This window comes from Danaus plexippus, assembly GCF_018135715.1.
Source record: "Danaus plexippus chromosome 18 unlocalized genomic scaffold, MEX_DaPlex mxdp_35, whole genome shotgun sequence".
In the NCBI taxonomy this organism is placed as follows: Eukaryota; Metazoa; Arthropoda; class Insecta; order Lepidoptera; family Nymphalidae; genus Danaus; species Danaus plexippus.
Window position 1 is genome coordinate 1,633,551 of NW_026869854.1, and position 20,317 is coordinate 1,653,867.

The window sequence follows — 20,317 nt, forward strand, 5'->3', positions numbered from 1 at the left end:
GAGACCAGTATTAACATTTCAAAACCATCTCGTTCACGCGGATTAGCTGAAACTGTCAAGCAACTATAGATCGTACACGTAAATAATAGAATCTCTTTTGTCTTGATAAACGATTTTGCAAATACTAAAATAGAAATAGACAATGTTTGTACTAAGTACTGTATATTTAGCGCTGCCATACTTAAAGTCTTTACTTTTTGAGTAAATCCTGAAAGCCACAGCTATAACACCAATACATTTAAGAAGCAAACAATTTCAATGTGTTAAAAATAAATAAAAGGCTGTAATTTAAGATGAAGGGTAACAGTGAAATATTTGGATATAAATATGCAGTTAAAGTGAACGGTTAATCGATTATTTGTATTCCCCAACGAGAGAATTCGTTTTAAAGAAATTTATTTATAGTAAACGGTAGTAAAGCGTGAACCGTAGTTGTTGCATGGGAGCGTCGCGCGCGCACGCGTGGTTAATGATTTAGAAAAACGAATTAGAAGTCATTGGTACTGAAATGAAATTGTTTTCATAAGTTATATTCCAGTGTGATGTGAATTTTGTTGGATATTTTTTTTGTATCTCAAGCGACGTAAGTTTTGTATACTTTATTGAAATGTTTGACTTTATCTTACCTGTTCACTTGTTTTGGCTTTTTAATTTCACAAGCTTAGTAAAGATTGAAAGGTCGTGTAAAAATAAATACTTTTCTTCTTATGTTTCTCATACATTATTTATTTTCTATAGACTTATCAAATTATAAGCATTTCCCAAAAAATAATAAAAACCGACTAACTAGTAAGAGACTCCGATGTTTTCAAGATATCTACTTACTATAGCCTTACTTTCTTTGCTCTTTATATTTTTAGATTGATATAAGAGATTAAATTTTTAATAAGTATTGCAGTAATAAAAAAAATCATTTTAAAGATTAATGATATTTATATAGTCTGAAGCATTATGTGACTAAGTGTAAAAAATGATATGTCATCAATATGCCACTTTTAACTGTTGGTAATTGAAATGTTACAAATAGAGCTGTTAGTATAAATTGCTTCAAATATTCAAACGATAAGATTAACTTCTATCCTTACAGACATACTTATGTATATGGCTCTATCTACGGCTTTAGATGTTAAACAAAATTTTGATTATATGAAAATTAAAGCGGAGAAAACTTTCATATCACGTTTTGATAATGAGAAAAAAATCCCTTGGAAAAAACAAATATAATTATGAAAATGAAATATATAACACAAGTCAAAAAAGCTTAAAAATTTGTTGTAAAATTACAACAAGTATATTATAAAGTGGAATATAGTTATTGGAAATATTGTACTTTATTACAAAACAAAGATTATTTTTAGTAGAGGAACAGTATTTCTAACTTATGCTTTATGTAACAGAAGCTCATCACTTGTCGGAAACACATAGTATGATTTAACATAAAAATGATTTATCATATTTAATATCCAACAAAAACAAATAATATTCAGACAGACGGAAGCGTAGGTCAATAAAGATTTATGGTTACAATTAATATCAATAAGCGTATAAAAGCGGAAACATGTGAGATAAGAGTGAATAATGTCTTGTCACAGCGGAGTCTAGTCTACCTTCCGACGTGGTCTTTGTTCTTGGAGTTGTATTCTCAGATGATTTCTCTTCATTAGGACAACCAAAAATATAGCTTCGTCATCACTTATTCCTCCGACAATATTCTCAAGTTTCGCTATAAACATTTGAGATCATTATTTTTATTGTTAAAATATGTTTATTATGTAAGTGCATCTTATTCTGGTTTGCGAAGTATTTCGTGATTCATATATCAAAGTAATAGTGCGAATCGTTTGACAAAGGATGTTTCAAATTTAGGAGGTAGATTAGTTGCGTGCGAGTGAGGGGACGAACCTAGGCGTATAGGCTAGAAATGTAAGGCATGTCGTCCAGAATACGCTTAATATATTTTTGTGATAATTCTCAAACAGTTTATTTATATCAGGTTGAAAATTTTAATTATTAGTTTTGGAAGTAACAAATATATTAATCATCCTGATTCTAACACGTCTATTAAAATAAAGGTATAATGAATCATCAGTTGATGTAAACAGGGTTGACAGACGGACAGCTAGGATATAATGAGAAGGGGTGGCATAAAAATAGAAGTGAATTCGGAGTTTGTAAAGTCTTTGAAAATAAGGTAACGAATAGGACTATTAAATTATAGCTGCGTTTTATGTGTGTTTTAGTAGCTATGTGAGATCTTGGTTTATCATGTACAGAAATAAAACGATAAGAATAAAGGTTTTGAAACATATATTCTCCATTTATATATCGCTTGCTATGAGGACATACTTTAAATTATTCCATAGTTCATTTGAATGCAAATCATGTGGGCAGAAGTTTATCTTTGAGTTTGTATGAACGTACGTCCAAAATATTAGATTATGAAACACTGAATATACAGGAATTTTACTATTCAACAGGTACGGAGATATTTTGAATAATATCTTTAGCCGAGAACTTTGTTATTTATAATATATGTTCATTACTAAATGATATTTTCCGCGGCCAAAAGACACGTTTACTATTTATAAAAATCTTATCTGGTTAATGTAATCGTGTTTGTAATATTATTTTATTTCATCCTATGATCCACCCACTGCTAATATGAACATTAAATTGGCCGCAATACATGCCTATTAATGTATGACCGTGAAATGTAATGGGTGAAAGAAGGAAGCCGTAAAATTGGAACCAGGTCGTGGTTTTTTTTTTAAATTTATTTATACAAAGAATATTATTAGTTTTAATAAGTTCCACTATATATTATCTTTAAAACTGTAATTCATTGAAAATATAGAATCTTACCAAAAGTTTTGTTGCGAATATCCGAGCGGAATTCTATTGTCCATTCTCTCTTCTATTTATTTTTAATAAAGTATAGGTAAGTAAGAGTATACGCCGTTAAAATCTAGTCGTAAGAAGATTTATAAATGTAGAGTAAATAATGATTTCTAGTAATAGAAGGAAAAGTTTAAACGTATGTGTGAATGAAAAATTTTGTATCCGTCTTAAATATGGCTTTATGTTTTGTAGCCTTTGAATTAGAATACTAATTATACTAATAAGAGTATCGAAAGGCACTGCAAATTGTGGAACTCAAAGAAAACTCCAACACTAAAACGAAGCTGCTAACAAAATCTAGTTTAGTAGAAAATGAAAGATTAATACGAAAATAATTTAATGTCACAGTCCCATTTCCACGGTTAGAAACTTAGTTCAAAACAAACATTACAATCACAACCATTTAAACTATAATTTTCTAGCAGTCGTATAATATATGTATGAAGGAATTCTTTTATGATGTTAATTTTTAACAATTGCTGTCTTAATCGGTTGAGCTCGTTTGTCAAAGATATGGTTGCTCATGTTTTATTCTGTAGAATATACTCCTCAAGAAAATAATATTGTTAAACACAGAAGCTGGAGCAATTACTTTATAGAGATGCTTTATGCATATGTCTAATTAATATCTAGTTATTATTGTTGTGAACTTTGGATGCAACTGCACGAGTATGATGGATGGAACACGTCATCTCGCCAGTGAGGGTGTTAAAATTCCGGTTGAAGCGATTATCCTATTCGAATCCACGTGCCTTACATGTGACATCACAAGAATCGTATCCTAAGAGACGGCCAGACTAAATTTTATTTCATTCACTACTTTTAAACAGTTTCTGAATTTCAACAACTTCGAAGTCATGTTTTAATTTACTAAGTTAAGATTTTCGTGATATCGAACTAAATTTTTCTTTAATAAGTTACATTAACATTAACATTACACCCGTAGATGAATGCTATATATGTTATTTGATTGGTTATTTAAATATGACGTTCATAACATGTGACATATGACATTCCATTTGAGTCATCTTTTAAAATCATAATTGCAACGGCGCCGACAAGCTACTGTATTTAAAACAACCCACACGCTACCTTCCAGGAAACTGAATAGTTAAAAAACAACTAACTTCAAATATCTATATCCTCGAAGACAATCGAAGTATAAAATTTTATGAAAAATATATGTGTACCAAAAAAAGGATCCCGTTTAAATAAAACATTTCCATCACGCAGTCATAATATTAATATTCTAACTTTCAAACACATCAGTCATCATCATTAGTTTTAAAGGTCTTCTTCAATATACGACATTTTGTTTAATAATATACGAGTAGGTTCATTGTAAGATTAACACGAAAAAATGTCTATAATTAGTAGATGTTTTACAAAAAACGGCCTCTCGTATTCAGGCTCTGAGAGCACCACACGAAGCAAGTCATATACAGTTTAGAGAATGTCATCCACATCAAAGAAAATCACATCAAAAGCTAGTGTGATAGGCGACTAATCTGAATATTCGTTTTTAAGTTCATACCATCAGAGCATAGAATGTTGTACGGAAAGTCAACTGCAGAAATAAATTTGTAAGGAGACGCCGCGTTTCGATTTATGGATTTTTTTTTTGACTCGATGACAGACTTGGATCTTTTTGTGTCTTCCCCTCATGATAAGTTCTGTTTACTTCGTGACGGTGATTTCTTATATCTTTTTTATTTTCTCGAGCTTCTGTGTGGTTACGGTATTTTATTGTAAAGTCTCAATTATATGTATATCAGGTTATCAGGTTACAATTTAATCTACAATATAAAAAGTATTCGTGGTTAATAAGTGGTAAGAATTTACATTTTTGGAGAGTTGAAATTAAATTATTGAGGATAATTATTTTTAATTATATATTAGATTTATGTTGGTAGATTTTATCCTAAGTGACGGTTACTTACGACAATCGTGATTCAATGAAGATGAGTTAAATGTCTGAGAGTTGTATCGTTTTTGTAAAAAAACGCGAGACAATTAAAAAAAAGTGTACTTCATGTTATCATAATGTTTAATACTTTCAATATATTATTTAGTTTATGTCAAAAAAGGAAAAACTTTATAAAATGTATATGAAAATTGTAAAACGACGATAGAATTTCGTTCATGAGGTATCAAACAGTGTGTTTTTTGGATATAAAATTTACCGAATCGTTAATTTAATTAGAATTAAAATAAATGTTTGATTGGTTTTAATAGGAATATCCTTATTAACAGAAATTTAATTAACTGCAATGAAATTTTATTAGTGTTAATAAGATTTTTATGTCTTATTTTAGATAACATCTACCCTTATGGTGATTATCGCCCGTCATCTGAAAAGTGACAAATTAGTATGGGGGACTTTCATTCCCCTAAATTATAAAAAAGTGTAAATTTGACATCCACCCATTACAATTTACTCGTAAAAGCATTCAGGCTTTTGTCAGTAAAATTAATTAGATTTGATAGTTGTATATAATGATTAACAGATGTTTGTATTGGGAATTATTTTTTTTGTTTATTTTATTTAAAATTTTCGTTTATAAAGTGTAAATAAAATGGAAATTATTTTTGCTAGCCCTTTCATTTGCTGCCTCGTATTGCCTTTTTAAATCAGAATATTCAGATATAATGTAGTACTACATACAGTCCACCAGAAAATAATATATTTAGTGGCAAAGGTTTCTTTTCTTTCTTCTAGAGATAACTAAAGAGTAAACTTGTTAATAATAAATCTCTATAATATTAATATTCTTTCAATGGCACGCCATATATATCTCACTTCCTACCGATTCCGCCGATTGTAAACACATCGTGGCATTTAATTACCCGAACTGGTTATAATTGAATCAACCGATTAATATTTTCAAGGCAGAGGAAGCGTCATATCCGGAGGGTGAACATTATTATTGGATCGACGGAAATGTGGCTGTGACCAAAATAATATGATCCCTCTAGCTGGCACTGTACATACGAGAACTGACGCGGTACAGGTATCAAGTTTCAGAGGTCGTGCTGAATTTGGAAAATTGGCTGTTCAATAAAATATTAGAAAATTAAAAACAATTTTAAGTTCCTCGGTGTATAAAAGATTAAATGATTTATTTAATAAAGTATTGACCGAATGCATTATGTAATACGTTTTAATTAAAGCTATCTAATAAAATATAAAAAAAATACAACCTTTATAACTTGATCTGTATTTTTGACTGTCCATTTCAGAACCATTAAAGGAGAAAAATCACCTAATAAAATAAATTAAATCTATATCGATATCTCATCAAATATGACGAAAATAATGTGATAGGTATATTTTTTATCAAAGAGATTATATTATCTCAAAAATACTTAACCAATAAATATAATATTTACGAAGTCCCGATCCACCCTTGTTATTATATCAAAGAGTTTTTTATTTATAAAATGGATTTCTATAAAAACCATCTCTCAAGCATAAGTGTTTACTTTACGAGACATAATATTTCTTTTCAGATTTCCAGTTCCGGCCTCGCGAAATATCACTGGGATACGTAAAAACGTCTTGGACATCTTCCAAACATTTTGACACTTTGATGGACGAAAATAGATTTATATATTTATATCTACAATGAAATATCCAGGATTTGTTTTAGGTATAACTTGTGAAAGATATCCGAGAGATCCGAGAATATTCATGTTATTAAAATTATAGTGAGCATCGTTTAATATTACACATTAAATGGTTTATTTTGTGTATTAAACTCTACAAAAACTCAAGAATGAACTTTTATAAAGTTTTCCAAGCTGAGTGCATTTAAGGAAGATCAATGAGTGCTAAGTTAAATGATATAAAAGAGTGGTACGGTGCAGTGTTTTGGACGAACTTCTGTGAAAATGTCGAAGGATTCAAATTTCTGTGTCTTGGTGATATTAACAGTGCTACTGAACCAGATTAAGACTAGCGAAGAAATTGTGGATGCAAGTAAGTCATATATTAAAAATACTTCGAATAGCCTTTTCGTTAATGAATATAGATGGTCACAACACCGTATAGGTTTCGTTGAACAGCAAACACTTTTGACTTCAGTTCATGCATATGCGGAGCGGTATAGAGACAATAACTACCACAAAGAGTCATCTTTCAGAGGAATCTGTTGAATTTTCAGTATCTATTAGAACAGGCAATGTCGCATTCACAACGTTTCTGTTGGCGAGTAGCCAAATTGAACGAATATATACTCGCACGAACGGTCTTGTCATATGTGCCTTGTCAATAATAGACAGTAGGATTAATTATAAGCCCAAGGACCTGTGAAAGTTAAATATGACGACATTATAAGAGATAAAATTATGAATAATAGTAAAAATGAAGAACATATTAAAGAAAACAGGCGGATAATATTTTTAACGATATATCACAATAACCAACTATAGATGATCTTTTTGTTTTATTATGATAACTTAAATTATATATATATTTTTATTGTCCATACATACTCGTATCTTAAGCCCACTGAATACGCCATTTATTTTATAAATGAAAGAAGCTTTTATAAAATTGTTGGTAATATTAACGTGGCCAATTGGTGAATTCGATGCTATTTTATTTGTCCGGATTATGGAAGGCGCATAGATTGGAATTATTGAGAACATTAAAAATGGTTTATTGACAGTAAACCAATATATGTTTTTACACTATGTTGTCAAAATTGGTGGAATGAAAATATTCTGAATATTATTACTTTTAGTTTACGGAAAAATAACATTTATAAAAATTATAAATTATTTTTTTAAGTGCATATGTTGTAACGGGAAGAAGTATTTAAATTGAATATATGTTACACCTATAGTTACATAAGTTGAAATCTCTAAAATGTAGTTTTTGAATCGGATCAAAAATTTTATATTCTCTTGTTGAAGTAGGAGCATATTTTAGGCGGATATTTAGTTTCAAAATCAATACATTGATCATATAACAACCGAAAAGGGGCTTGGTTTATAATTTAATTTGCAGTTTCAATGAAATAAATAAAGCAGGCAATAAAATAGATGAATGGGCAGTTAGTAGGTATGTAGCTCCCACCACGCTGCATAAACAAATAAAAATTCTATTGAATAGAGCGCCATTTTTCAACTAAAGGGTGTGGATAATTCACCTAATCGAAACAGAAGGACAAAAGATTTTAAAACAAGAACTTCATGAGTTTGTAAATTGAATAAGTTTGGTAAAGTTTGTTCACGGCAAATTTATTTTTTTTAAAGAAATAGACATTTGATGAAACAAATTACGCATCTCCCAAAAGTTTTAATTCTCTTAACCACTAACTTTTTAATTCTTTTATTCGATAAGGCATTATTCTTCAGCATACCGAATATGCGAATATTAAAAAAAACTCAGTTTATTGTAATCACTTATACTTTTATGTATTATTCAATTTTAAATAAAAATACATTACAAAAAATTCAATTATAGTATTTTCGTTACAATTTATTTACTGCAAATTGTATTTTTTGAAGAGAAAAAAGCTTGTGTAGAAGTCCCTCTCCCTTTCTAAGTGTGTCTGCAAAACAAAGCAATTTCTCCCTTTTTATTAACAAAGTAATTACGCAACTCACTTTAAAACTCTCAAGTGTTATGGAAATAAAAAATGAAATTTCATAACTTCATACGTCTTTCCGACATATACAACATTTAATAAAGCCTTATTTATATATTCCTCATATATAACATTAACAGACCATCTATCATGGTCTAACAAACGTTGCCAAGAACAAAGATAGTTCAAACGTACTAGCGTACTGATATTATAAAGGCGAACGTTCGATATACGTATTTATCTGATTCTCTTTTTTAACCAAACCTACTTAATAGCAGTGTAATCATAATATTTGTCTAATTTGTATTTGTCTTATTTATGTACATTTACGATGAAGCTATCTTTGTAAGACTTTGAATTATGAATTTATTTATTTGTTATCCCTTAATACTTAACGTTTATATCATGGCCTAAAGAAAAGTGTAAAGATTTAAGGAAATAGAAATAAAACTTGAATATCATAAAATAGCATATTTTCGAGAAGGTGTCTTAATATAAATAAAATTAAATAAATTTAAATAAAAATCGTTACAAACTACCCTGGAAAAACAGCTAAACATTATTATCCGTATGTGGCTTCATTCGCTTGAACCCGGTAAATAAATTGAACTAACCCATTAGGATTTTTAAGACCTAAAGACTGTAATGTCCTAAAGAGATCTAAATAATTGTGCTCGAGTGAATTTAAACTCTAGTTAAGTTAAATTGGTCTGTTTGGCTTTAGAATCTGGACTGAACTTCCAATGTTTTTTCTAAGGAGAGTCGTATTGTACCAGCAAAATAGAATTTTCATTTACTGATATCTGTTAACATGTTAAGGGACGTTTTTAAAGCAAGTTTCAACGAATTTTTTAATAGGATAAATTTATCTGTTTTTTTTTTTTTTAAGAAATAAACAATAGATAAATAATACATATGAAGGTATTCCGCTTATATTACAAACTTACATGGTTGAGAGCTGTCCACGAGTCGATTTTTCGTGTATGTTAATGACGAAATTTTTGTGTAAAGAAATTTTTATTGTTTTAATTATAATAATATTGATTGAGCTTTCACAAAATTTTATTAAAATTATCGATTAGTAAAGTAAAACCAATAAAAATTAACTACTATTACTTAGCTGAATAAAATATAACAGAATACCAAATATTTTGTAGTTTGAGGTTTATTTCAATGTTAATATAGAATAGAATTTCCTTTGCAGCGAAAAAATGTGTTAGCTCCTCAGTTGCAGGATCTAGGGAAATCATCTTTCACCATTTTAATAAAATATTGTTTTCAATAACATAAATTTATAAAAATGCTATGCATTTACATAAAATTTGTATTTATAGAAAGAAATATAAAAAAGTATAATTCTTTTTAAAATAATTAATAATAATTTAAAAAAAAATATCACACTTAAATGTCATCAATCCCAACGAAAATAAAACACAGAAATCACTAATTATTATTTAATTTTACCTCTTTTGTGCTAATGTGACATATGTATAAAGGTTAGAGGTTTACAAATATTGGTTGGGTGACATTTGTTTAAAGATATTTATTCTCATTAGGACGCGCCAACAACAGACCTCAATTTGATACATTATAATACCAGGTGTAGTCTTACTATGGATTGCGTCCAAACCACAGGTCGTTAGCCCACATGCGTCTATTTGTCACTTATGTTAAATCATGTGCTTAAAGATAATAATAGCGGGGAGTCTCCAAGTCTAGTTAGCTCGAGATACATGTAGAGCTAGGTTTCATTGTTTTCATTTCTGTTACAATTCTGGGTTTCTTTTTGTACTTTTGGAAGTAAAACAAGAAAAAGCGTGTACAGAACCAGGTTTGGATTAAAGTTTTTAGAATTTTCGTTGACATTGTCGTCTAATGGTCTAATTAGTTTTAATATTCTTATGTTGCTGGAAAAATACCTATTCAGTTCAATCTTCAAGTTATTATTAATGCTGTAGGAGACAAAATAAACCTGATACTGGGGTGCGTTTTGCTCCATGCCTTCCCCTTATTCCAAGTTTTCCCGGCAGAGCAGCCAGAAAATATCGAAATCAATAAAATTTATTTTTACTTTTTCCTCGTATTTCTCACATTTTATAAATGAGAGATATTGCTGTAAGGTATATTATTTTTATCATCAGGTAAATAATACTTCCTTAAATCCAAATCCAATGAGTTAACACATGATTCATAATCTATAAAATTAAGAATTTTTAGATCATTTGTAGTTGTTGAGAGTAAGAGGATAAATTTAGACATATTAAATTGTACCAATGTTCATTTAGGCTGGTTGACACGTGCCCCTGCTTAGAATACTATTTTTAGATCCTGGATGGTTGCCAATACTGTTCTAAACTGTATCTTCTAATTTTGTCGTTTATAAGTTAGTTTTTATGGTTCTCTAGGAAATTCCACAAGAGTTTATATTCAAAAGTTACACTACGATGAGTTCAGCAATATTTGAAATTTGCTGAAAGGTATTGTTGAAATTTGAGGTATCTTTGGCAATCAGTCTGGGATGGGAGAAATAAACATAATAAAAGTAAGACTTTAATGAATATTATTTAAAAATAAATACAGACTTTTAAATCTTTATATATTTATCTTATAGTTGTTCAGGCTTTGTCTCTAAACATTGTGGTTTGTATTGCATAAGTATAGTCATAATCATGACTAAAGATTGTTAGTTGGTGGCGCTATCATTTTTCAAATTTTATCTAATCTTTGGCTCTTCGCCAGGAGATGCCGGTCTTTTTATAACCGGTGTCGCTGCAAATCTGCATTTAGGACACTTTTGTAGGGGAGTACTTCTTTTTATTTTCAAATTTGTGCTTATTTTGAAATGGCAATGACATCAATGGCAGAGTAAATAGTTATAGGATGTTTTCTGCTACAGGGTTTCACAAATTAAATATTATTTATGTATCATTTCGTTCTACCATGTTTTCAATGTTTTTTAGTAGGAGATTTTTCCTTTAGTGTAAAAATGACGATAATTTTAGAAATTTTACTGAATCGAAATGCGGAGTAGTCATCTTAATTATTATTTTAATAAAATTTTTCCAGAATATAAATTTAAATAAAATTCTTCCAGAATAAAAAAAAGCTTCCAGAATATCTTATTTTTTAAGATCTCTACGTTTATATTAAATGTACATATATGTATAACAATCTCCATCTTAATAACCCTAAGTACTTATTTGTATTTCATATTTTGATACTAAGGTAATAGTTAAAATTTTATATATATATATATATATATATAATTCTTTTACTCTTATCGATTTGTACATTTTATTAAAATAAGTCTGACTCTCGTTTTCATTTCTTAAGTTCAAGTGTATTTTTATATTTTCAAATCTATCATATCATAATTTAAAACGTGTCCCTGGAAAAAGTGGAGGCATTAAATTAAACTTAAAGGAAAACGTTTTGATAAAAGTTTTGAAATAATTTAAGGTTCTTTTTATCCAGCTTTAATTGATTTCTTCTTCAAATAAATGTTATTTCCCTTTGTGAGTACACTACATTCGTCAATCAGCTGATATATAGTTTATGTCATACAACATGATCATATATTTTTTATTGCTCATAACATTTTTATTTATGAATCGATTTCGTTGGTTTCGCAAATGTTGTTGGTGGAATTGGTTTCATAGAAATGTGGTTTATCTGATCGATGAATGGAATGAGAGATTGTTGTATAAAAAGGAACTAAATCTCCAGAAAAACCAAATGAGTATTTTACACAATTCACATATTTCTGCTAAATCTAAATAGATTTTGTTGATTCTTTAGAATATATTATTCACATCCTTGAGATATTTTTTTACATAAAACATAATTTCTAAATAATCTAAAGTAACTTTAGAATATTTTTATCGATAGCATTATCTTAAAATATCATGTATCGTATCGTAACCAATCTTGGAAACATGTTTTGTACGCACTTTATTAGATCATAGCCTAGTACGACGCGGCAGAGTGCCCATGTTTTATGTATGCGGCAACGCCATAACGATCCCCGAAATATTAGTCGAAGTTTTTGCTACGAAAAGACAAATAACGGTCCCGTTTATACAAATAACAGTTTTTTATTACATTCTATGTGTAACATATTTTCACTTCAGCACATAAACATGTATCAGCTTTTCTATGTATTGTTGAAGTACAGATCACTCAACAATGTGCATTGTAGCGGTACCGTAGCGCCATCTTGCTTCCTGTGTCTGATGGAAGATAACGTGAGAATATCATAGATAATAAAATTGTAATTGTGAATGTTGAACTTTGCTGAGTATTTATTTATTTGCTCTGTACATTTTTAAACTGAGTTGTAGCCGTTTACTTTATACATTTAACAGCAGTACCTTGAAATCATTGTAGTAAATTGTGTCCTGTTAATTCGAATAACGTTATGTTTTAAACCAAATTTTATTATTTTAAAAATTATTCAAAAGTTTTGAGTTTAATGGAAAATAGAATTATTGTGTGATATTGATAATGAAATAATATTAAACTGTGACTTGTTAACAATATAATCATTCTAGAAGTAGTTTATGAAAAAAGGTCACAAACTGAAATTGCAATTCAATACGACTTTCAATAAAACTGTTACGTGATATTAAAAACGCCTGAAAAGTATTGAGCCTCCTTCCATTTTGGTACGATAGATCTTCCAAAAGGAGATGATACAGAAACTCGGTATTTTCTAACTTCAAATGTAGAATTTACAATTTTGTCTTAATTACTTTTTTACTTAAACTATAACAATAATATTAAAGTTAAACACATAATCTAGAACTAGAGCGGACCAGTAATGAAGGCGGCACCTGTTCTCAAGTACGACCTATGTACCAGCCAGCGCTTCCCTCGACTATAATGAAGAGAATATAACGAGGATACATACAGCCGACAGCGTCTAAGCGACATTTGACTTGGCAGATCACAATCCAGCAGTAAAAGTAAAGAGCAGAAATATAAATCTTTTAGCAACAACTATGTCATATAAATTTTCATATAACTATGTTTTGAATGTTCTTAAAAAAACAAATATTTGTAAAACTTCAATAAACAGTTTATAGAAAATTTGTACTCATTCAGAGATGTCTGTAATAATCTCAATATTATGTTTTTTATTTAAGTTAGTGTTGTCTTAAACGCAATATGTTTGTCTTTATTAAATCAGATGTTGCCCGCAACTTTGTCGACACGAAATTAGGTTTATTACAATCCAACGTCTTTGACGTCTGTTTTGCTAGAATGGTAAAGTAGGCAAAATCAGTATAATTTTTGTAAATATTATTGCTTTTTATATTCTAATTTATTGTTTAAAAATCATTGATTATTAAATTTATATGAGGACTAAATTCATAGTGCGTAACAGAACAATGCCTTCGCCGAAATAATTCATTAGGCGCTCTCACTATAACTAAAAAAATATTATTGTTTTTCTGTTTTTTTAGAACCAGGTTAGATAAGTGCAAGCGTATCATGAACCTGTATACCATTATATCGGCGTTAATACTACTGATATTAATAGTCCTAAACGAAAATTTTTGCGATTTTTTTACACTTCATTTATTCCATTGATCAAGAAATAGTAATTTAGAGTAAAAAAGGTAAGAGTTGAGCCCCATTTTTTCATACATGAAAAACGAAAAAGTAAATATTAATAAAACGTTCTTCTGTTTTATTACATATATTAATATCCTTTACTAGAACAATACATTTTTTTTTATATGAAAAGTGGCAGACGAGCAGACAGCCTACTAGATGGATGGTAGTCATCGCCGCCTATAGAAATCTGCATCATAAGGGATGTTGCGGATGTGTTGCCGACCTTGATGGATAAGGAAGGAGAAAAGTTTTGAAATAAGAAGAGGGCAGGAAAGGGTAGGCATAGGGATAGGGCAACTGGCACTCTGACTCATCGGACGAAACGCAGCCATCAAAGGCTTCACGCTGATCTTCTGTGAGAAGGTGGTACTTCTTCGGCCGAGCCAGCCCATGTTCGAGCTGTAATGAATGACCACGGCTAGGCTCTACCACCTTCAAAAATCCAGAATAATGAAAATATTTTTAAATTATTTCAGCCTTAATTATTACAGCTTACATTCAGAACTGTTTGACATTATCAGTATTATTACCGATAGTGCTATTCTAGCCAAATGATACGCTAGCAGTTTTTCAAAAAATGGGTCTCAAAAATAAAATTCTTTTCATATTTTAAATATACTTAATAAGTACTAAATAACGTATACAAAGAATCAGTTCTATGAGTTTAGTAAATTATAGTTAAAATTCAGATAGATTATAAGTCAACAGTTTTGTATTATGGATGCCAAAACCGAAAAAAAATATATTGCATATATTGTCAGCACTGAATTATTAATGCTGGCACTTAGTTCTGCTCAAAACGTTTCATTGTAACCGACAGTGCTATGCAAGCCTAATTATAATCTAGCCGTCTTATAATTTTCGATCATACTATCTGAGCGTTAAGTTTGGTTTTGCAGCGTTAAATTAGAGCCCAAAAAGGTTTTTTTTATCATGTTTTGGTCTTTTCAACAATTCTAGCTTAAGAGACGTTGGTTAATGTCGCAAGATATGTATAGGTGGACGAAGGAGGAGGAGATCAATATTATGAGTATTGTTAAAGTAAATGACATATTTAAAAGTATATTTAATTCCAAAAGATTCCAAATCAAAATACTTTTCTTTAAGTCATTCGTAGTCGACATAACTAAAAAGTGGAATTACAAGCAATGTAAATTTTCATTCTTCTCTCCATAAAGTCGCAAAAACGTTTTGCATAAAATAGTACTATTTATATTTTGAAAGAAGACAATTTTATCTGCAATAACAAAACTAAATGGCAAAGCTTAAATGGAAAGCACAAGATTTAAGTACGCGAGAAAACACTCCACAAAAACTTAAACATTTTTAATTCTTTTGTGAGAATGGGGCAAAATTACCATTTTAAAATTAGCTCACTTGTAGCTTTCACAGCGGTTTCTATTTGATTGTTTTTTTCTTGACACGATCAGTGTATTCACATTCGCATCAGTGAATGATGTACACGAGGGTGCTGTACATATTACTGCTATTATATAATTCAGGTGCAGTCTTGACTTCTTTTCAGAGAAAATTTCAGCTGAGACAGTATGTGCTTAATTTGTGCTTACTTTTGACCACTTTTTATGAAAAGTTCCGAAATAGTGTACGCTGAATACGATAAATTGGGATACCCTTTAAGCGGATGTCTCTGAAAAGGGATTTTTTTTCAGTTTTATATGTCTAATGTCTATATATTATAGAAAGCTGGGTTAGTTACAGTATTTATAATTCAAGTACGGGTGTCTTTGGATTGGTGGATTTGGATCAAAATTGCTGGTGATATATCTGAGAACCAGGAGACGGACATTTTCAACCCATTCGATCGAAAAAGAAAAAAATTTGCTTAATAAAATCCAAAATCTGCTTATTTACGGCCTATGCAGCACAATAGATTTTGCTCGGTCAGCTAAACTTTTCTAATTCTAACACAGGCGAAGTCGTGGGATAAAACCAGTTTACAAAAAAAATTATTTCACATTTTTATCTAAAGTTAACAAAAAATCTTGGATTCATTATTTTTATTTTTATTTTTTTTTCAATATCCCTAACTTTTCATGTGACTTATTATAATAATATAAAAACACAATAAATATGTTGTTTACCAAATAAAATATAAACATTGTTTTAGACTTTGGTAATAACTGATTCTGTACGATATTACTCATTTTGTTTAATAAATTTTATTATAGTCTTCTCAAACTCACGAGTAATGAAGATGTAAGTAAACAATATTAAATCTCGGAAGCTTTTGTTTTAATTGAGTTGGAGTATAAATAGAGCTGAAACCGTTGGGCTTGTAACAGAAAATCGCGTTTTATTATCTGGTGAGGTAATACGATAAAACCAATGGCACCAGAGCATATAAAAAGTAGAAGCGGCTCTTTATAGACGTTGATATTGATTGTTTCTCCACTATCTTGATAAAGGTAGACAGGTCGCTTATTATATATATTATTTCTTTCTAAATACAGCAAATATTCTGTACTTCCGTTTTAGTATTGGAATGGTTTTACAAACTAAAACCTCCTTAGCGAATTCCCTAAATAAAGATTTCGCAATTCATTAAAATGAGTCCGGTAAGTTTTTTAGCTATTAGAATAAATATAATATCGTTTCAATATATATTTATTATTCAACTGACATAAACTTATCCTACAGATTGGTTAAATTGTTTCTTTGGAAGTGTATTCATATGGATCACAAAATTAAACAATGTTACGTCATTCTTACACGAAATAACTAGGAGCGTGTGACCACATATCTGATTTGTCACTACGTATTAAAACTTTTGATGAGATTAATCAGAATATTAATGGGAGAAATAAATGAAGAGGTTTGTTTGGGATGTTTTTATCATAAGTCAGCGAAGCTCGAGAGCTCGTTGATATTACACGATGATATTTTACAAATATTTAAAGTCCTTGAAGAGATTCTTTTTATAATATCGACGGGAAAATGTTCTGTATTCATACAATTTTTGATTTTTCCTCTTTTTCTATATATTTTTATAAGGCATAAGTGATAATAATGAATATAAACAGATTCAATTATAAATCTACAAAGATTGTTATAAAACTAAGAAGCTTGGTTATATAAAAAAGATTTTATATTTTAATTCCCTATACTAATGCAGTTTTAGTTAGTAAATTAGGAGATGAAGCTGGGGATGCAATAATTGTTTAATAACACGAATTTTTATTGAATTATTTCATATCAGGCGTCAGTTAAATTACTTTTTGAACTTTCCTTTTTCCTATTCACAGCATTTACTCAGTCGGCTTCATGATCAGAATTGTATACAATATATTCTTTTATATCAGTTATCTATGGAAAATTGATTGAAACAGCCTTTCATATTGATGTCCAGTTTTCTAAACAAACATACGCATAAGGCAATTTCCGCTCGTATCTGGCTCGTCCAGATTTTAGAATCGATTATCTGGACACTAACTAAAAAGGACCTTAGTGTATGTACACAAAACATATAATAGCTTGACACCATTTAATATGCGTCGATTTAAATTTTACTGCGAGCTCGGAGTAGTTAGCCTTGTCAACTATTTCAGTGTTACTGTATGAAATCCTCCAAAGATATTTAGGACGCATTTATTGAGTTCATATAGATCATTAGATAATCAATTTGTATACTGTATTGTGAAGTGACATTTACTGTAAGTGTTGTATTGCTTTGCCGCTATCAGGAAGGGCCATGTAGTCTCGCGTATCACCTGCACATTGTATAATCATTATTAGTGTTTATTAGATATTACTGGGTTTTTAGGAGTCTGGTGTGAATATTTATATTTCAAACATAAGTCTAAGTCCACATTATTATTATTTTTATTTGAATAGAAAATCTTATTGCAAAGAATTAATTTTTTCGTTGATAAAATTAAAATTATTATAACATCGTATCTCGTGAGCACTATTACATACATGCGGTTAAAAATAAAAATGAAAATGTTAACCAAATATGCAAAGATTTAATCCAGAAATATACTTTATTTTAATGTGAATAATTACAACTTGTACAGAATTAAGGTATTAAAGAGATTTTGTTACATTTTGCAAGATTCAATGAGATGTTGCAGTGTAGTTAAAATTTGTCTGAATACATTTTTAGTTTTATCGTGATAAGGAATTTTAACACATTTAATATTGTTATATTTTCACAATTACGCTTACACACATTTGGCTTTTTACACAATACATGTTTTCTTAATATAGGAGTCAATGCACCGCAATAACTTCCTGGTTTACAGCCTTATATTCCAATTCTCAAAAGATTGAATACCTATAGCAATAGAGGACACGCGGCGTCTTTACTCCAAGATGGCGCTCGTGTGAAACGTCTTTATGGAACGACTCCATACTTTTTATCGCTATTCAAAATGAAGAATAAAATAGAAATCCTTGATTCAGGCGAGTTCAGTTTTATTACAAGCCTATATTAAGCGACGGACGTTACTCTATTCGTAATTTATTCCATAATTTGTTTCAATAACAGTTTTAAATTGCTTATAGCGAAAGTTCAATATTAAAATATATTGTTTAGAGTTTGATTGAATTCTTTGTATTTTGAAATTCCAAAAGTTGTTTCATTTTTATATTAAATTCTGTTTAAAATCTATATTTAAAATTGATGAAGATTTTATGAATAAATTCCTTGCTGGAGATATATTTTAGAAACACTAGTTTTGAAGTATTGAAATGATGAACCTTGGATATTATGTTTAAAATTCACAAAACCGTCATTCCGTTTTCTAAATTAAAAATAAATTACATTGTGAGACTGTTTTAAATCGGTCTTTCGATGTAAATCATTTAAGCCTTTTTAAGCTAATTACATGGATGTGGACGAGATCAGTTAAATTAATATTTAAACCGGCCGACTTACAATTTCGATGTATTTAGGTAAATTAGCTATGTAACGAACACGTTTTGTCTTTAGTAATATTTTTATATAAATTAATTTAGATTAGAACTTCCTTAGTTTCAAATGCCAACTGAAATATTAACTGTCATTAAGATATAGTGTACAAGGAATCGAAAGATTGATAAAAATATATAATCTAAGTTTTTCATATACAATATTACTATCGCAAAAATGAACTACGAGGAATTTTCACAAAGGAGGCAACAGAAGAAATATGAAATATACAAAGGCGGCCGTACTACTTAGAGAAAGAATAAGTAAGTAATAGCAAAAAATAAAAAAAAGTATTGAATATTTATTTGTAACAAAAGTAAGGAAACTTAGTAATACTGTCTTGATTTATGAAAATAACTGCGTCTAGTCACTATATAAAGTTTCATAATAATTTTCTTAATTCACTCTAATCAGAGTATCTTTGCTATTCTTGGCAAAATTCTCTATTTTCTTTTCAAAGAGTTCTCGGAGCCGTACCTATTAAAATTATACTAACAAGTAGCTTATCTGAACTATACTAGATTCTTATTCGCAAACGCGGTAGTGACAAATTATGCCACAGTCTTGAACAACGTAGTTGATATATTTAGTCGTAATTCTTAAGCAAACACATTGCAAAATATATCGTATAAATATGCAATAAGAGCTATACTAGTCTGTGTTATTTATGTATACAAAGTGTAACTTTGAAATAATATATTTCGCAAGATACTTAATAAAACGTACTTGAAGCGCGAAATTCACTCCCGACTCGTCTTGTTCTAAGGAAATTGCGAAATGGGTCGCTATTCTCTATTAAATTCGAATTAATATCATGTCATAGCAATGGAAATTAATATCTATACACGATCGGACCGTCAGGATAGCTGTTACATTATAACATTATAGGTATGCGTCTACAGATGGCGAGCAATTACAATTACAACGCTATAAAAATGCCCATCGCAATTGAAATACAAAATCGTAGGACAATACAAATAAACAATGAAACAACAGTGCGTCAACAAAACGAACGTTTCTACAACAATTGATACTTGTTTGAACAGCGCTTCATTGAAATGTCCTACTTAAGAGCAAAAATGAGTGTTGCAGTATTGTTGAATGCAAATAGAATGCACAAGTTGAAGTGCTTCGAACAACCATATCGGAGACTTGCTGCAGAATTTTGAACTTTTAGATTGCTCACTTTGAAAGAACAATTCATTATAATTTTTCATCATATAATTCTGGAGGTTATTTTTATATTAATGAAAGTCTTTTAATTATCACAAATATT

The 20,317-nt window shown here is 29.6% G+C and overlaps 1 protein-coding gene across 2 annotated transcripts in view; it reads left to right on the plus strand.

The window, feature by feature from the left end:
* Positions 1-413: 413 nt before the first annotated feature.
* LOC116773133 (nephrin-like) overlaps positions 414-20,317 on the plus strand; it is a 54,655-nt gene continuing 34,751 nt past the window's right edge. For both annotated transcript variants that reach the window (XM_061528653.1, XM_061528654.1), the window contains exons 1-2: positions 414-583; positions 6,409-6,877. In XM_061528653.1, coding sequence (XP_061384637.1) covers positions 6,790-6,877 — 88 coding nt within the window. In that variant the 5' untranslated portion in view covers positions 414-583; positions 6,409-6,789. The remainder of the gene's footprint in view (positions 584-6,408; positions 6,878-20,317) is intronic.